The sequence below is a fragment of the Panthera onca genome, chromosome D4, assembly GCF_046562875.1.
Source record: "Panthera onca isolate mPanOnc1 chromosome D4, mPanOnc1 haplotype 2, whole genome shotgun sequence".
In the NCBI taxonomy this organism is placed as follows: domain Eukaryota; kingdom Metazoa; phylum Chordata; class Mammalia; order Carnivora; family Felidae; genus Panthera; species Panthera onca.
Window position 1 is genome coordinate 58436471 of NC_138351.1, and position 16557 is coordinate 58453027.

Here is a 16557-nt window from a genome sequence, read left to right on the forward strand (position 1 = left end):
ATGCTAAGTTAAAAGGAAGTAGCATTGCTTTATTTCATCTTTAAATGCTATATAACTCATCTGATACATCACCTCTAAGAAAGGAAGCACTTCAAGACTAGACTAGACTAGACTAGAGATACTTAAAGCATCTAGAGTTCAAAGAATCTTCTCTGCCTTCAGTCTACCAATCTTACCCACTCCCTTCTACTACAAAACCAATAGAAGCAATTTATTGCAGAATAAATCACTGTGAACAATTTGGCCATCCAAATGCCCTCTTGTGAACAGTTTACTTTGAAGGACCTCCAGGGTGGTTGAAGGTCTCACTCAGTGAATTCCCTCTTTCATGCAAAAATGTTTTCTTACCTACTTGTATTTTCTTGGGTATCAAGTATGGTCAGAAAAACAAGGGCCCAAAACTGAATGGCTGAACAAGCAGTGAAGAAAACAAAAAGGCATCCAAAAGCCTAGAGAACACCATATCAGAGAAGCCAGAGAGAGTTTCTAAACAAGAGGGGGCTGGTTCTGTGAGCTGCAGCCTGGAGATCAGGAGGGCAAAGAGGAAAAAAGTCAATCATTTGGGCCAGAAGAAGGTTCAAACTAACACAAATCCCATTCTTTTAAAAGTATTCAGAATATTATTTTGAATAAGAAAATTGAGATATCTTTACAGCTGGTAATAGAGTGTTAGCCAATAAGGACTTGGCTTAGAGATTGAGGAAATTTGAAATCTATGAAATGTTTAAATTTAAACTTAGACACATAGTTCTAGCTTGTGGGGATGGTGGAGTAGTTTGTATCAGACTAATACTTCTACAAGAACCAATTGTGAGCTCTGTACAAAATATTAAAAAACTATTGTTTTGAAGTCATTAGAGAAGGACCAAAAGCAGGAGGGGTAGAAACCACACTGCATGAGAGCCACATATCCAGTTTTCCCTTCATGGGCACTCTCTGTCTCCTTGCCTGGCATAAAGAGTTCATGCAAAAAGCAGCAGTCTTGGGCAGAGGAGTTGGAGATCAGAGCTTGGGACTGCTGGGAGTAGAAAACCCCAGAAAAGTGGGAACCACAAAAGGAGATGCCCCAAAATCTCCAAACAAACTCTCCTTAAATCCTTGAATTTAACAAAGTCACAGGATACAAGGTTAACATACAAAAGCCAATTATAGGGGCGCTTGGTGGCTCAGTCGGTTGGTTAAGTGTCTGACTTCAGCTCAGGTCATGATCTCGCAATTTGTGGGTTCCAGCCCTGCATTGGGCTCTGTGCTGACAGCACGGAGCCTGGAGCCTGCTGCAGATCCTCTGTCCCCCTCTCTCCCTGCCCCTCCCCTACTCGCTCTCTCTCAAAAATAAACATTTAAGAAAAAAAAAGCCAATTGTATTCCTGTATGTTAACAACAAACAACTGGAAAATGAAATTTATTTTAAAAATACAAATTTATACAATTGCATCAAAAAACATAAAATACTTAGGATAAATTTGACAAAAAAATATGTAGGAACTATACATTGAAAACCAGAAAACTTTGCAGAAAGAAATTAAAGACAGTAAATAAATGGAGAGAGCTACCATGTTCATGGATTAGAAGACTCAATATTGTTGTTAATTCTCCTGAAACTGACCTCTAGATTCAGTGCAATCCCAATCAAAATTCCAACAGGCTTTTTTTTTTAATTTTTTAAATATTTTTTTTAATGTTTATGTTTGAGAGAGAGACAGAGTGCTAGCAGGGGAGAAGCAGAAAGAGAGAGACACACAGAATCTGAGGCAGGCTCCAGGCTCTGAGCTGTTAGCACAGAGCCTGACATGGGGCTCATACTCGTGAACCGAAAGATCATGACCTGAGCCGATGTCAGATGCTTAACCGACTGAGCCACCCACGTGCCCCCCAAGAGGCTTTTTAAAATAGAAATTTCCGGGCTAATTCTGAAATTCAAATGAAAATACGAAGGACCTAGAATAGCTAAAAGAAATTTCAAAAAAATAACAGATTTGGAGAACTTATAGTACGTGACTTCAAGACTTATTATAAAGCAACAAAAATTAAAGCAATGTAAATTGGCATAAGTTTGGGCAAATAGATCAGTAGGACAAAACAGAGAATCAAGAATAGACTCACACACAGTAAATTGATTTTCAACAAAGGCAGCCAGGCAATTCAATGCAAAGAGAAACATCTCTTCAACAAACAATGCTGGAACAGTTGAATATGTTTATGGAAAAAAAAAGAACCTCAACCTCTATCTCACACTGTACACAAAAATTAATTTAAGATGGGGTCATAGAACACAATATAAAAGCTGAAAATACAAAGTTTCTAAAAGAAAACATAGGAGATTATCTTAATCTGGCTGCAGGCAAAGATTTTATAGACAGGAGACAAAATATACCAATTATAATAGAAAAAAATTAATGAGTTAAGGTTCAACTGTAAACACTTGTTCACCAAAACACACCATTTAAAATTTGAAAAGGCAAGCCACAATCTGAGAGAAAATATTCAGTGTATCACATGTACACACTCACACACATTTGACAAAGGACTTGCAACCAAAATATATAAATAACTCCTACAACCTCATAATAAAAAATCAAATAGCCCAATTTGAAAAATGGGCAAAAAAATATCAAGGGTCTTTCAGCAAACAAGACATCAAAATAACCATTTAAGTATATGAAAAAGTTCTTTGTCACTATTTATGCAAAATGCAAATTAAAACCTCAGTGAGATCCCTCCTCATACCCACTAGAATAGCTAAAATTAAAAGATTAACAGTCGGGGCACCTGGTTGGCTCAGTTGGTTAAGTGTCTGACTTCAGCTCAGGTCATGATCTCACAGTTTGTGAGTTTGAGCCCTGGGTCGGGCTCTGCCCTGTCAGCTTGGAGCCTGGAGCCTGCTTTGGATTGTGTCTCCCTTTCTCTTTGCCCCTACACTGCTCTCTCGTTCTCTCGCTCTCTCTCTCAAAAATAAACATTAAAAAAAAGGGGGTTTTTTGAGTGACAATATGTGAAGCAGGTGGAGCTCTCATACTTCCCTGCTTGGAGTATAAGATGGTTTAAGACCTTTGAAGAGTTTCCTTGCAGTGTCAAGTCCATGACCCAGCAATCCCATTCTAAAGCATTTACCCAAGAGACATGAAAATCTAATTCCAAAAAAGACTTATATAGCAACCTTATTCATAAGAACCCAGAATTTGGGGAAAAATAAATAAAATGTACATCAGGAAGGGAATGAAAACACATGGTGTAGCTGAGCAATGGAATAGTATACAGCAAGGGAAAAGGCCAAACTACTGATAAACCCCAAAATATGGATGAGTCTTATGTTGAATAAAAAAAGCCCAATACAAAATAAAGGCTTTATAATTCCATATATATGAAATCCAAGAATAGGTAAAAATAATCTATGAGGATAAAGATCAGAAAGTTATTGCCTTTGGAAGAGGAAATTGGCTGGAGGTAGGCATAAGGGAACTCTATGAGGTGATAGACATATTCTATATCTTGTTTGGGGCTTTGATTACAGGGGTGAATACAATTTTTAAAACTTACTGAACTCTCAAGATCTGTGCATTATATTCTTTGTAACTTACATCCCAATAAAATATTTTAGCTAAATAAAATAAATATTTAAATTTTTAAAATTTCGCTCATCAAAAGACACCAATAAGATGAAAAGGCAGGGGTGCCACAGTTGCTCAGTTGGTTAAGCATCTGACTTTGGCTCATGTCATGATACTGTGGTTTGTGAGGTCAAGCCCTGCATCGGGCTCTGTGCTGGTGGTGCAGACCCTGCTTGGGATCCTCTCTCTTTCTCTCTCTCTGCCCCTTCCCCACTTGCATGGTCTCTCTCGCTCTCTTTCAAAATAAATAAATAAACTTTAAAAAAATTTTACAAAAAGAAAATGGAAAGGCCAACCACAAACTGGAAGAAAGTATTTGTAATACATATATTTGAAGCAGGACTTATATCCAGAATATATTAAGAACTCTTATAACTCAATAGTGAAAAGACAACTTTTTCTAAAAAGGGCAAGTAGCTGGAAAGACACTTCACAGAAGAAGATACCTGAATGGCCAGGAAGTGCATGAAAAGGTGTTTAACGTGACTGGTAATCAGCAAAATGCAATTTTTAAAACTGCATCTACAACTAAAAAGACTGACAAGCATGTAAAGCGGCTGGAACTTTCATATGTTGTGGCTTAAAGTCTAAAATGGTGTGACCACTTTGGAAAATAGTTTGGCAGTTTCTTAGAAAGTTATGACCCCAAATGCTCTTTGTAGGCATGAAGAGACATGAAACCTGGAAACAAAACTTTTTGTCTATAAACAGGTGAATGAATAAACGAGGATTTCTCAAAGTGTGGTCCATGGTCCCCAAGCCCCATGGGATCAAAACTATTTTTATAATAACACTAAGCTGTGATCTGCTTTTTTCACTCTTGTTCTCACAAGAGTGAACAGTGGAGTTTCCCCAGTGCTGTAAGACACATGATGTAATTGGGGTGCCTGGATGGCTCAGTCAGTTAAGTGACCAACTCCTAATTTCGGCACAGGACGTGATCTCACAGTTCATGAGTTCAAGCCCCACATCAGGCTCTGCACTGACGGCGTGGAGCCTGCTTGGGATTCTCTCTCTCCTTCTCTCTGTCCCTCCCATGTTCTCTCTCTCCCTCCCAAAAATAAATAAATAAACTTAAAAAAAAAAAAAGACATGTGATGTAACAACAGATCGAAGTCAAGAAAAGATACGAAAATCCAGCAGTGTTCTATTAAGCCATATATTAAAGAGATTTTCAAAGCTGTGAAATAGTCCTATTCTTCTCACTAATTTTAGTTTTTCTTTGAAAAATATAGTTATGTTTCACAAAAACATTATTTCTTACATGTAATGGGCTTATCCTTTTAAATGAATTAAGAACTACGAATCAAAAGATCTGTTTTGATTTATAATGTCATAGATATTGGTGATTGTAACCCACATAAACAAAAGCTTTTTGAGAATGCAGTAATGTTAAGAGTGTAAATGGGTCCTGAGATCAAAAGTTTGAGAACTACTAGGATAAACAAATTGTGGTACATTTATTAACGGAATGCTACTCAACAGTAAAAGGAAACAACAACTTATGATATACATAACAAAGGTAAATCTAAAAAAATTTTTCAGCCAAAGACACCAGACCCAAAAGAGCATATACAATATGTTTCATTTATATATAAAGTTCTAGATAAGTATGAATGGAGGTGGCCTCTGGGGTATAGTCAGTGGGGAGGGCATTGACTAGACAGGGACACAAGGGAGCTTTCTGACATGATGGAAATGCTTTTTTTTTGTCTTTTTATAAATTATACCTCAGTTTTTAAAACCTGGACTCATTATTTTGTAATATGAAAGAAATGATACAGTCTAGAGATGATAGTCCCATACAGAGTGTTTAAGTTTTTAACTCTTGTTAAAAAGGAAAGATGCAGTCAAAATCTTAATGTGTCTACATTGAATCTCCATACATGCAAAGCTGATATCCTTTGATACGTCATAGGTACTTTCTTTAAAAAAATCAGGTTTTCCTGATGCATTAGTATGTCAGGATTTTACCCATATCTTCTCTCTAGAAAATAATTGCCTCTCGATTCTGGCCTTTTTGCTTTTTCAGGCCAACAGAACTTTTTAGGAGTTGTAATGCTCAGTCAGATCAAGGAGCCATGAATGACATGAAGCTGTGGGAGAAAGGAAGCATAAAGATGCCGTTTATCAACATACCTGTTCTTGACATTAAGAAGTGCCAGCCAGAAATGTGGAAAGCAGTAGCTTGTTCACTGCAGATTAAACCTTGCCATAGGAAATCCCGGGGAAGTATTATCTGCAAGTAAGTTTCTCATAATAATGACTCTCCAGTCCTGGTTCAGACCATGATCTGAACCACAGCCTATCTTTAGAGTTTTCCCTCCTACCACTTCGTTTGCCCATCACCCCACATGTCAAGTGCTTTCCTACTTTTTCCTCCTCTGCTTGAATTACTCTTCCATCTCCACTTGCCCACTGCCTGTGTTTCTTAGCTCCTCTCAGATGCCCATCATTCCCATGGAACCTTCCCATATTTCACCAGCTAATAGTAATTTATCCTTACTACAAATTTTTATAGACCTTTATCTGAACTTATGCAATTTAGTTCCAGAAACTTTAGTGAATACCTTCAATACACAATTCTATTTTTATATTTTATTTTGTATACTTGTCTTTTTTTTAATGTTTATTTTTTAAGAGAGAGAGATAGAATGAGAGTAGGGGAGGTGCAGAGAGAGAGGGAGACACAGAATCTGAAGCACGCTCCAAGGCTCTGAGCTGTCAGCAAAGAGCCGGACATAGGGTTTGAACTTACCTACTGCAAGATCATGACCTGAGCCAGTCAGACGCTTAACCAACTGAGCTACCCAGCCGCCCCTATACTTGTCTTATATTTAGTTAGACTTTGCTCTCCTTGAGTTTATTCTTCTTTGTGCCTGCTTTTTCTTGTCTCCTCTTTCCTCTTTTTCTCCTCTTCAGTGATTAACATAATCCTGACACACAATAGGTGCTCCATAAATGTTTGATGAGTGAAGGAATTAGTGAATGTAGTCATCGAGGCCTGTTTCTAGTAAACATTTTGTGAATGGTTTGCTTAGGAGATCTAGGATGAAGTAAAGAGGAAAGCTGCTATAGTAAGTGAAACCAAAAGTATTGGCCACATAGTAATCTATGCCAGCTGATCTTCAATCATCTATTTTTCCAAAAAACTTTCCTAAAGGCCAGGTTAATGTCCACCCCCTAAGATGTTGGTGTGCGTCTTGGTGCTCCTTGGAACTTGATGACTGATTGAAGATTATTTCAACCTTAAACAGAATCCAGATCAATTCTCTGGCATGACTTGGGGATCACCTGAGTAAGGGGGAAAGTGAGGGGTAACTTAGGCAACAAGCGAGAGGCAACCAGTGGGAAATTTATAGACTCTTAGTATGGAAAATTTATAGAAAAGGAATCAAATCCCTTTGGAGGACTGAGAAAATTTTAAATAGTGTACTTCCAGTTGTTACAGGCCAAACACCTTAATGTTGATAACTAAAAATATATTTAAAAAGAGAAAGGGAGAGAAAGAGGAAGGGAGGGAGGAAAAAGCAAGGAAGCCTAAGGTCCTAAAAGAAAGGATGGGTGATTTTGCAAAAAGCCTAGTTTAATTTCCTTTCAAAGAAGGGACAAGTCACATCAATACTAGTAACTGTATGAGTGTAAAATTTGAGCAAGGCCTTTGATCTCAGATAAGAGAAAGCTACAGATGCTTTGATACTATAATACATTGCTTACTACTATGCAACCTCAGGTCTTCTATGACTCCTGTTTTCTTTTGCCGTTACTTTGATCTAACCAATTGTGAAACATTGTTATGAAAACTCACCTTCTGGAAACCTTCAGAAACAGGATTGATATTGATTAGACAACATGAGGAGGTTCTTGAACCCCAAATTTGTGTATATTTTTCTTTTTAAGATCAGATTGTGTGGAGATTCTCAAGAAATGTGGGGACCAGAACAAATTCCCCGAGGACCACACAGCTGAAAGTATTTGTGAGCTTCTGTCACCTACAGATGACCTAGAGAATTGTATACCTTTGGATACATACCTCAGTAAGTACTTTGTTTTCTTAGATTTCAAATATTTCTCCCTTCCATCTCTGCCCTTCATGTTTGCTTTGGATGAACATCTGTCTGTTGAGAATATGTGGTTTAATGATACTATCTCAATGGCAGACTCTTATCTTATTTGCTTGGCCTTTTTGGCCTGAAAAGAATTGTCATCTTAAAATATATAGGCACAAGTGATTATCTTATCAGACTGAGGAAGTCATAAACTATTATCAATCAGGAATTCTAAGTAGTGAATTTGGGGCCAGCATTCTTAGATATGGGGCCAGCTCCATATCGTTGCTGTCTCCTTGCCATGATTTGTCCAAGAAGTGAAATTTCCCCAGGGAATCTTCAGCTTTTTGTCATCAGAATATTAGTGGACCAGAGCCAGGCATTGGCTGAGACTGATCCACCAAATAGGGAGTAAGAAATGATGGTCTGGGTTAGTACAAAAAGGTGGAACTTTGTCTATGCTGAAATACTCCTGCCAAGAGCCAAGCCAAGAGCTAGAAGAATAAGTTGGTATCTCATTGAGGGGTCCTGGAGCTGAGCTTCTTGGCAGGAGGTGACCATGTGTCGTGGAAACCAGAGGGATGGTGAGTAGAACCCATAAACACACCAAATGCGATAGTCAGGGTAAGGAAAGTGTCTGTGCTGCCGCCAGGGGGCATTAGTGTCCCGAGCTGGCTGGAAGGCAGACTTGGATCCAGCTCCTAATTTTTTTGTTTTCCTGTGTCAGATAGGACTAAGTTCTACCGCAAATAACAGAAAAACAGGTAGAAGTAAAAGAAAACCCAGAAATAATTTGTCCAAGGCTGTTATAGTGGCTCCATCATCCAGAGTCCAGGCTCTTTTGCTTTCCGTGCCTTCGTTAGCGCTTGGTTTCCATCATCAAGGTTACTTCAGGTACTTTATCGTCACAACATGACTCCCGGAACTCTAACCACCATATCCTAGTGTAAGGGAAAACCACCCTCGCTGTAAGGGAAACTGAGAAAGATGATCTTTTTAGCTGTGGGCCCGTTGTCATGCTAAGCAAAACTGGAATTCTATTATTAGTGAGCAGGAAGAAAAGAGTATCCAAATCTGTTAGATTTGCACTAATGGTATCAGCCACACTTTCCTAAAGCCAATAAACTATGTCCCTCAGCCTTTGTGACCAGTATAGCGAAAAAGAGAGCCTTGGCCAGAATCTAGACCTCTGTGACTTCGAACAGATCACTTCTTTCAGCCTCAGCTTTGCTGTTTATAAAAGGATTGGGCTGGATGTGATGAACTCCAAGAACCCTGATACCTTCATTAGCTAACAGTCTGAGTCTGGCCTAAAATCAAGTAAGCAAAACTAATACCTCCACAAGCCTAGACCTTATTAGAGCAGTGAAATATATGTGCAGAAGGAAAAAGGTTAAAGAGATTTTTTTTTTTTAATTTTAGTACTCTCTTTAAATATTATATGAGACTCTTCCTTAGTCATTATTTCACAAGTTAACAAATATAATCATGGTACAGCATCTAGCTTACCATGGTGAGTTATTATAGTTTATGGTAAAATGTGCCAAGTTATTCCTCTTAGGCATAAGCACCTGTTTGAACACCTTACCCAAAGTATACCAGTCATTTTCCATCCCTTTATACAACTTATTACCTATCAGTAGGTGCCTTTTTTATTTATACGCACTAAAACACATGTGCACAAGTGTTTAGAATCTTGTCCAGCATATTGTAGGTACCCAATAAATAAACAAGTGAATGAATGTATGTATGTTTATGCTAAATTCACAAATTATCAGAGAATCTGTGTGTTTTAATAGTTTATTAGAATCAGGCCTCACTTTATGCTCATGAGCTCTCCACTTACTAAAGTCATAATTAATTCAGATAATTTACACACCTCTGTTGCCTTTTAGGGTTGGTTAAACTGATCTGTGTTTGGTTTTTCAGGGCCTAGTACTTTGGGTAACATTATAGAAGAGGTCACTCATCCCTGTAACCCAAATCCTTGCCCTGCTAATGAGCTCTGTGAGGTAAACCGGAAGGGGTGTCCATCTGGAGATCCCTGCCTTCCATACTCTTGTGTTCAAGGTAAGAGGTAGATGGGTGTGAGTGTAGGGTGGGTATGGATTTGTGCTGCTGGTGTTTCTGTATAGGCATTATCTTTGGAGTGAGGTTGCAATTGACTTTATTTTCAAAATTAGGTTTTTCTATAACATTTGAGGTTTTCCCAATAAACACATGTTAGTTACATAGGCAGGAGAAGACAAATACAAATGTAATTTTCAATTATCATTTAGATTGTGAACTGACTCTCATAATGAGTTATAGGGTTCTTGGAAACAAACGAATAAAAAACCTTGAGCCAGTTTTTATAAATTCTCTGCCATGTTGTAACATTTGAGAAAATGTACTGCACGTTGTGATTTTGTCTTTGCTCTGCTTTAGTTATAAGGAGAAATGGCATACTCATTGGGATGTACAGTTATCTCTATAAAGCTTAATGTTTTATTGAGATGCATATGATTTTTTTTAAGTTTATTTATTTATTTTGAAGGGGGGAGAGGCAGAGAGAGGGAGAGAGAAACCCCAAGCAGGCTCTGCACTGTCAGCACAGAGCCTGATGTAGGGTTCAATCTTACAAACCCGTGAGATCATGACCTGAGCCGAGATCAAGAGTGGGACACTTAACCAACTGAGCCACCCAGGTGCCCCAAGATGCATATGATTTTAAGACTGATTTTTTTTTTGAAATGCAGGAGGCCTCTTGAATAAAAAAGTGTTTATCCTATAGAATAATTTTGATAGTCTTTATCTCTTTGGGCATCCCTTTAGAGTACAGTCGTGGCAATATTTTGCTGCCCTTTATCTATTTCCCAATTGAAAATGTTTATCATGTTAAAATCACCATTTAAAAATTTCTGTGAAGTTAAAAGGAATAGAATATTGAATTAAATAAGCCTGATGTCTCAAAGGATCATCTATAATATTTGTGTAATACCAGAATATATCAGTAATACAGTCATGATAAATCCTGTTAAAATTGGAAATGTATGGGTTTCCTTAAGCCCAATCAAGTATTCAACTTTTCATTGACTTTAAGGTATGCTGGTATTCCATCGCTAAAAGTTTTCCTGACCAAGAAGAATATTCTAAAAATAATGTACATTTCCATAGTCCATTTTTAAAGTATCTGTGATTTTTAAATATCTTTGATAAGCCCAAAGCAATAAAAAAGTACATATCTTATGGCATTTTTGTACTGAACTATAGCTACCTTTGGAGTATAGGTCCTTAATCAGCAGCTTCTCATGGAACATGGAATTTTTCATTTGAGAGAATATGTTTTGGTCAGTAAACCAAACCAATTCTTTAACTTAGTGGAATTTCTATTACATAATCTTTAATAGCCACACAGTACCTATAAGACTTGTGTAAAGTATATGTAATATCATAAAACAATGACATTGAACAATGCCATCTCTCTCAGCTAATTTTTGTTTGTATAGGGTGCAAATTGGGAGAAGCCTCTGATTTCATCGTCCGTCAAGGGACACTAATCCAGGTGCCATCATCTGCAGGGGAAGTTGGTTGTTACAAAATTTGCTCATGTGGACAAAGTGGACTCTTGGAAAACTGTATGGAGATGCACTGTATAGATCTCCAGAAGTCATGTATTGTTGGAGGAAAAAGAAAAAGTGAGTCTTGGACTGTATTTATTTGCTTTTTGTTTTTAATATGAGATTATTTATCTTAATTTTGTAGGATGGACATTGGATAGATTCCCACCAAAGAGTAAGGTCTACACATCAGATCTCCAGGGCAGTATTTTTCAAACTGTACTCTATAGGACAGTAGGACTTCTAAGGAACCCTCTTAGGAGCCTCCTCACGAAGAGACTAATGACTAATAATAATTAATTAGTACTTACTGAGCTTTTAGTTGTGTGCCAAGCACTATGCTAAGTCTTGGCCTGTGTTATCTCATGTGAGCCTCCCAATTGCTCTTTGATTTCAGTACTCTTATGAAGAAGCTGCTGCTCAGAGAGATCACCCAGCTAGTCAGTGACCAAAACAGAATTCAGCCCCAGGCCTATCTGACTCCAGAGCCCGTGTACTCCACAGGCAAGGACACAGGTGTGCTCCTTCTCCTCAAGTGTGTGTCTTTAACGGAAGTAAAAGTCAGAGTTTGACATCATGGAAAGTGAACTGGAGGATGGAAACTACACTGTTGACTAAGCATCGGGAGAGAGCACATTATGAAGTGCCACCCTTTTATATACATACAATGAAATATTACTCAGCCATCAAAAAGATTGGAGTCTTTCCATTTACAATGATGGGGATGGAACTAGAGCATATTATGCTGTGAAATAAGCCAATCAGAGAAAGAAATACCATGAGGTCATTCATATGTGGAATTTTAGAAACCAAAGAGATGAACATAGGGGAAGGAAAAATAAAATAAAAACAGAGAGAGACAAACCATAAGAGACTCTTAACAATAGAGAACAAACTGAGGGTTGCTGGAGGGAGATGGGTGGGAGGTGGGCTAAATGGGTGATGGGCATTAAGGAGGGCACTTGTTGTGGCAAACACTGGGTGTTGTATGTAAGTGATGAGTCACTAAATTCTATTCCTGAAACAAACACTACACTATATGCTAACTAACTTGAATTTAAGTAAAATCTTGGGGGCACCTGGGTAGCTCAGCCATAAGTGTCCAACTCTTTTTTTTTTTTTATGTTTATTTATTTTTGAGAGAGAGAGAGACAGAGCACAAGTCGGGGAGGGGCAGAGACAGAGAGGGAAACACAGAATCCGAAACAGGTTCCAGGCTCTGAGCTGTCAACACAGAGCCCAATGCAGGGCTAGAACTCGGGAACGAGGAGATCATAACCCGAGCCGAAGTTGGATGCTTAACCGCCTGAGCCACCCAGGCGCCCCTTAAGTGTCCAACTCTCGATTTCGGCTCAGGTCCTGACCTCGCAGTCATGAGATCCAGCCCGCATTGGGCTCCACACTGGGCATGGAGACTGCTTAAGATTCTCTCTCTCCTCTGTCTCCCTCCTCATCTGCCCCTCCCTAATGCTTGCTCCAAATAAATAAATAAAGTCTTGGAAGAAAAAAAAAAAACACCCTTTGATGCCCTCTCTAAAAGTCTAAGGGTCTTGCTTTCTCACTGCTACTTTAATCATCTTTTGCTTATAGCCCTAACAACTGATATATGACCTTAAAAATTGTGGGGAAAAAAATGCTACTTTTGAGAATGTACTCCCCCACAGCTGTTCACTCTTCTACCCTCATCCCTATCTCCACCCCCATCCCCATCAATCAGAGTAGTTCAGCTTTTATATAACTCCTGGTTTTACTCTTCTGTGTGAGATCTTATTAGAAAGAAGGGTGCTTTTGGCTAAAAAGGGACTGCAAGTGTCTGCCCTAGAACAAGTCAGGTATTCCTTTTTTTTTTAACTTTATTTTTTTGAGTGAGAGAGAGAGAGAGAGAGTGAGTGGGGTAGGGGCAGAAAGAAAGGGAGAATGAGAATCCCAAGCAGACTCTACGTTGTCAGCGCAGAGCCTGACTCGGACTCGATCTCACAAACCATCTCACAAATCGACCCAGGCACCCCCAGGTATTCATTTTTTAATCCATATTCTACTTAGCCAAAGTGTAGGGTAGGTACCTTGTATCACAGAATATTTCTGAGGGTAAACATTCCTTCCATAGATTTCCACTGATTAAATGCATATTTTTTACAGAAGAACATACTAGTGCCTTTTGGGGCTAAAATCGCATGAGGGACTGAGGTCATACCGTACATGATCAGATGAGGGAGAATGTGATCCACAGAAGGGAGCAAACCAAGTGGTGCTCTTCAAGGACCTAGTCACTCCTGCCAGGGCATCAGGAGAGTCTTTGATTCAAAGATGGCATCAGGGCTGGTTCAGGAAAGTTGAGCAAAGTTCCAGAAGGAGGAGAGGACCATTTGAGGCAGAAGGGACACCCAAAAGGATTCTCAGAGAATAGGGAGCCATCTAGTTAGACTAGCACATTAGGGGTTTGGAGGGATATGGTGGGAGTTAAATATTAAAATATAAATATTACAGGTTTAACTCCCCTGTTTGTATATTCAGAAGTGATCTTTCGGGCGCCTGGGTGGCTCAGTTGATTAAGCGTCCGACTTCAGCTCAGGTCATGATCTCACAGCCCGTGAGTTCGAGCCCCGCGTCAGGCTCTGTGCTGACAGCTCGGAGCCTGGAGCCTGCTTTGGATTCTGTCTCCCTCTCTCTCTGCCCCTCCCCTGCTCATGTTCTGTCTCTGTCTCAAAAATAAATAAAAACATTAAAAAAAAAAAAGAAGTGATCTTTCAAGAATTTGTTTTAAATTTTTATTTAGGGGCACCTGGGTGGCTCAGTCAGTTAAGCAGCCGACTTCGGCTCAGGTCATGATCTCATGGTCCGTGAGTTCGAGCCCCGCGTCGGGCTCTGTGCTGACAGCTCAGAGCCTGGAGCCTGTTTGATATTCTGTGTCTCCCTCTCTCTGACCCTCACCGGTTCATGCTCTGTCTCTCTCTGTCTCAAAAATAAATGTTAAAAAAAAAAAATTTTAACTATTACATTTTTAATTTATGATTTATTTATAAATGCATGAAATAGATCAACATTTTATGTCTCTTTTTCTCAGGTCATGGGACATCCTTTAACATTGACTGCAATATCTGTTCTTGTTTTGCTGGCAATTTGGTGTGTTCTACCCGCCTGTGCCTCAGTGAGCACAGTTCAGAAGATGACCGTCGCACCTTCACAGGTAAACATGGTCACCCAGAACCTATCCCCAGCAGCCATCATCTCTTTGTACCCATTTCCCTTCAAGGCAGCTTTGATGGTCTTGCCATAACCACAGATGTACCTAGTAAGATAAATACATAATCCGAGAGCAAGGTACTTTTTCTCTCTGGATCTGTTTCCTCCTCTATGAACTGAAGGCATTAAACGAAATGTTTTCTTAGGACCCTTCCAGCTCTAATATTCTTGAATTCCGTGAGTCAGAATGAACAGGGCCCGTGATTGGGATGGTTTTGGTTAAATGGGACTTTTCTATCTGCCAAAATACCTCATCTCCCCCTACCATTTTGTGTGTGTGTGTGTGTGTGTGTGTGTGTTTTACTGCTAATTTTTTAAAATTAGTTTATTTGTTTATTGTTTAATTTACATTCAAGTTAGTTGGCACATAATGCAACAATGATTTCAGGAGTAATGCCTGCCATTATGTTATAAAATGTCCATGTATTTTCTAAGTTTATTTCTGTTCTAATGTTTTTCTCATCACCTTCTTCCCTGAACTGCCTTAGCTTACTGGTTCATTAGGTAGAGACCCCTATAAAGCTATAGGTAGAAAAAGAAGAATCCTCCTTCCAATCTAGTGTATAAAATCTAGAATTATGGCATGCCTGGGTGGCTAGTCGGTTGAGCGTCTGACTTCAGCTCAGGTCATGATCTCACGCTCTGTGAGTTGGAGCCCCATGTTGGGCTCTGTGCTGACAGCTCAGAGCCTGGAGCCTGCTTCAGATTCTGTGTCTCCCTTTCTCTCTGCCCCTCCCCTGTTCATGCTCTGTCTCTCTGTCTCAAAAATAAATAAAAACATTAAAAAAAAATTTTTTTTTAATCTAGACTTAGATGTTTGAAGTCTGGCTTAGGGGATTTCTGGAATGTCAAAGGGTAATTAATACCGAAAACAAGACAAAGAAAGATTGTAAACTCTTCATGTAGGCTCCTTCCACTCTCATCTCATTAGGGAAGGGGAAGAACAAGAAAGTAACTTGCAAATTATTGTAATTTTGAGACTTAAGCATTTTTATGAACGTCTTGTTGGGCTGGGACAATATCTGAGTCCCAAGAAATGTGGTACACTTTGTGGCCAGTAAAATCTCCTTAGAATCTGCTAGCTAAACAGTCACTAACTTAATTTACTCCAGAACATGAGGGACTGTGCACTACAGGGAAAAGGGTCCTGCTAGTTGTAAAGTTCATCTTCCAAAAACATTTAGATGTAAATAAGTAAGTAGTCTTCTGTGTAAGTCTTTAGTTCACTCTGCATTCCCACATGGTTTTATGGTCTCTCTAAGCAGAATGAACTGCTCTCATCAAAGCAGAGCAGATAGAGGATAATAATAAGAATAACAATGATGACAATAAAGCATCAAGATTGACACTCAAGGTGGAGAGAGGGTGGGGTGGAGTTAGTCCTGCCTTTACTTCCCCAGCAGTCTGCTGTTCACTTCTTATTTCTGATTTCCTTTTTATTTCCAGTGGGCTGGAGGTACAAGGTTGGCAAATCCCTAATCTATCCTCCTCCCACCCCACTCCATGTGTAACTTAAGTTCAGGGAAAGAAGAATCAACTTGCTGCTGCAATGGCATGAAATGGGGTAAAGGAGGTTACCTGGTTTCTCTTTACCTGGAATCAAAGGTATTCCAGATCTGGAGAAAAGCAGATACCAATAGATACCCAGAGACTGTGCTGTTGCTGTTAACAACTATAGCTGTCTCTCAAGAAAAAAACATCGCTTCTCAGTAGCCTTTTTACTTACTGGAGCATAATCCCAGCAGCATAAAGCATAGGAATGTTAAGAAAGTACTATTCTTGATTGATTACTCATAAAAATTTTTAAGTCTCAAAATTTAAGTAATTTCCCAAGTTACCTTCCTGTTCTTTTGGTATTACCCTTTAACATTTCAGAGATCCCGCAAGCCATACTTTATACATACTTTATACATACTAAATTGAGAGGAGCATTCTTTACTTCTCCTACCTGTAGCTTTTTTTATGTGGGTTTCTACCCCTGGGATCAAGGCCAGGAAACCCTCAATTAGGTGGTAATAAATGGAACAAAGGAAAGCCATTATGCAGACAAATGGCTTT

The 16557-nt window shown here is 39.0% G+C and overlaps 1 protein-coding gene across 3 annotated transcripts in view; it reads left to right on the top strand.

The window, feature by feature from the left end:
- The window catches only part of RECK (reversion inducing cysteine rich protein with kazal motifs), an 81976-nt gene that overhangs the window by 41092 nt on the left and 24327 nt on the right, over positions 1-16557 (top strand). For 2 of the 3 annotated variants that reach the window (XM_060609321.3, XM_060609324.3), the window contains 5 exons: positions 5641-5853; positions 7509-7645; positions 9587-9727; positions 11146-11334; positions 14321-14443. In XM_060609321.3, the coding sequence (XP_060465304.1) occupies positions 5641-5853; positions 7509-7645; positions 9587-9727; positions 11146-11334; positions 14321-14443 (803 nt within the window). The remainder of the gene's footprint in view (positions 1-5640; positions 5854-7508; positions 7646-9586; positions 9728-11145; positions 11335-14320; positions 14444-16557) is intronic. The other variant, XM_060609323.3, reaches the window with a different exon arrangement.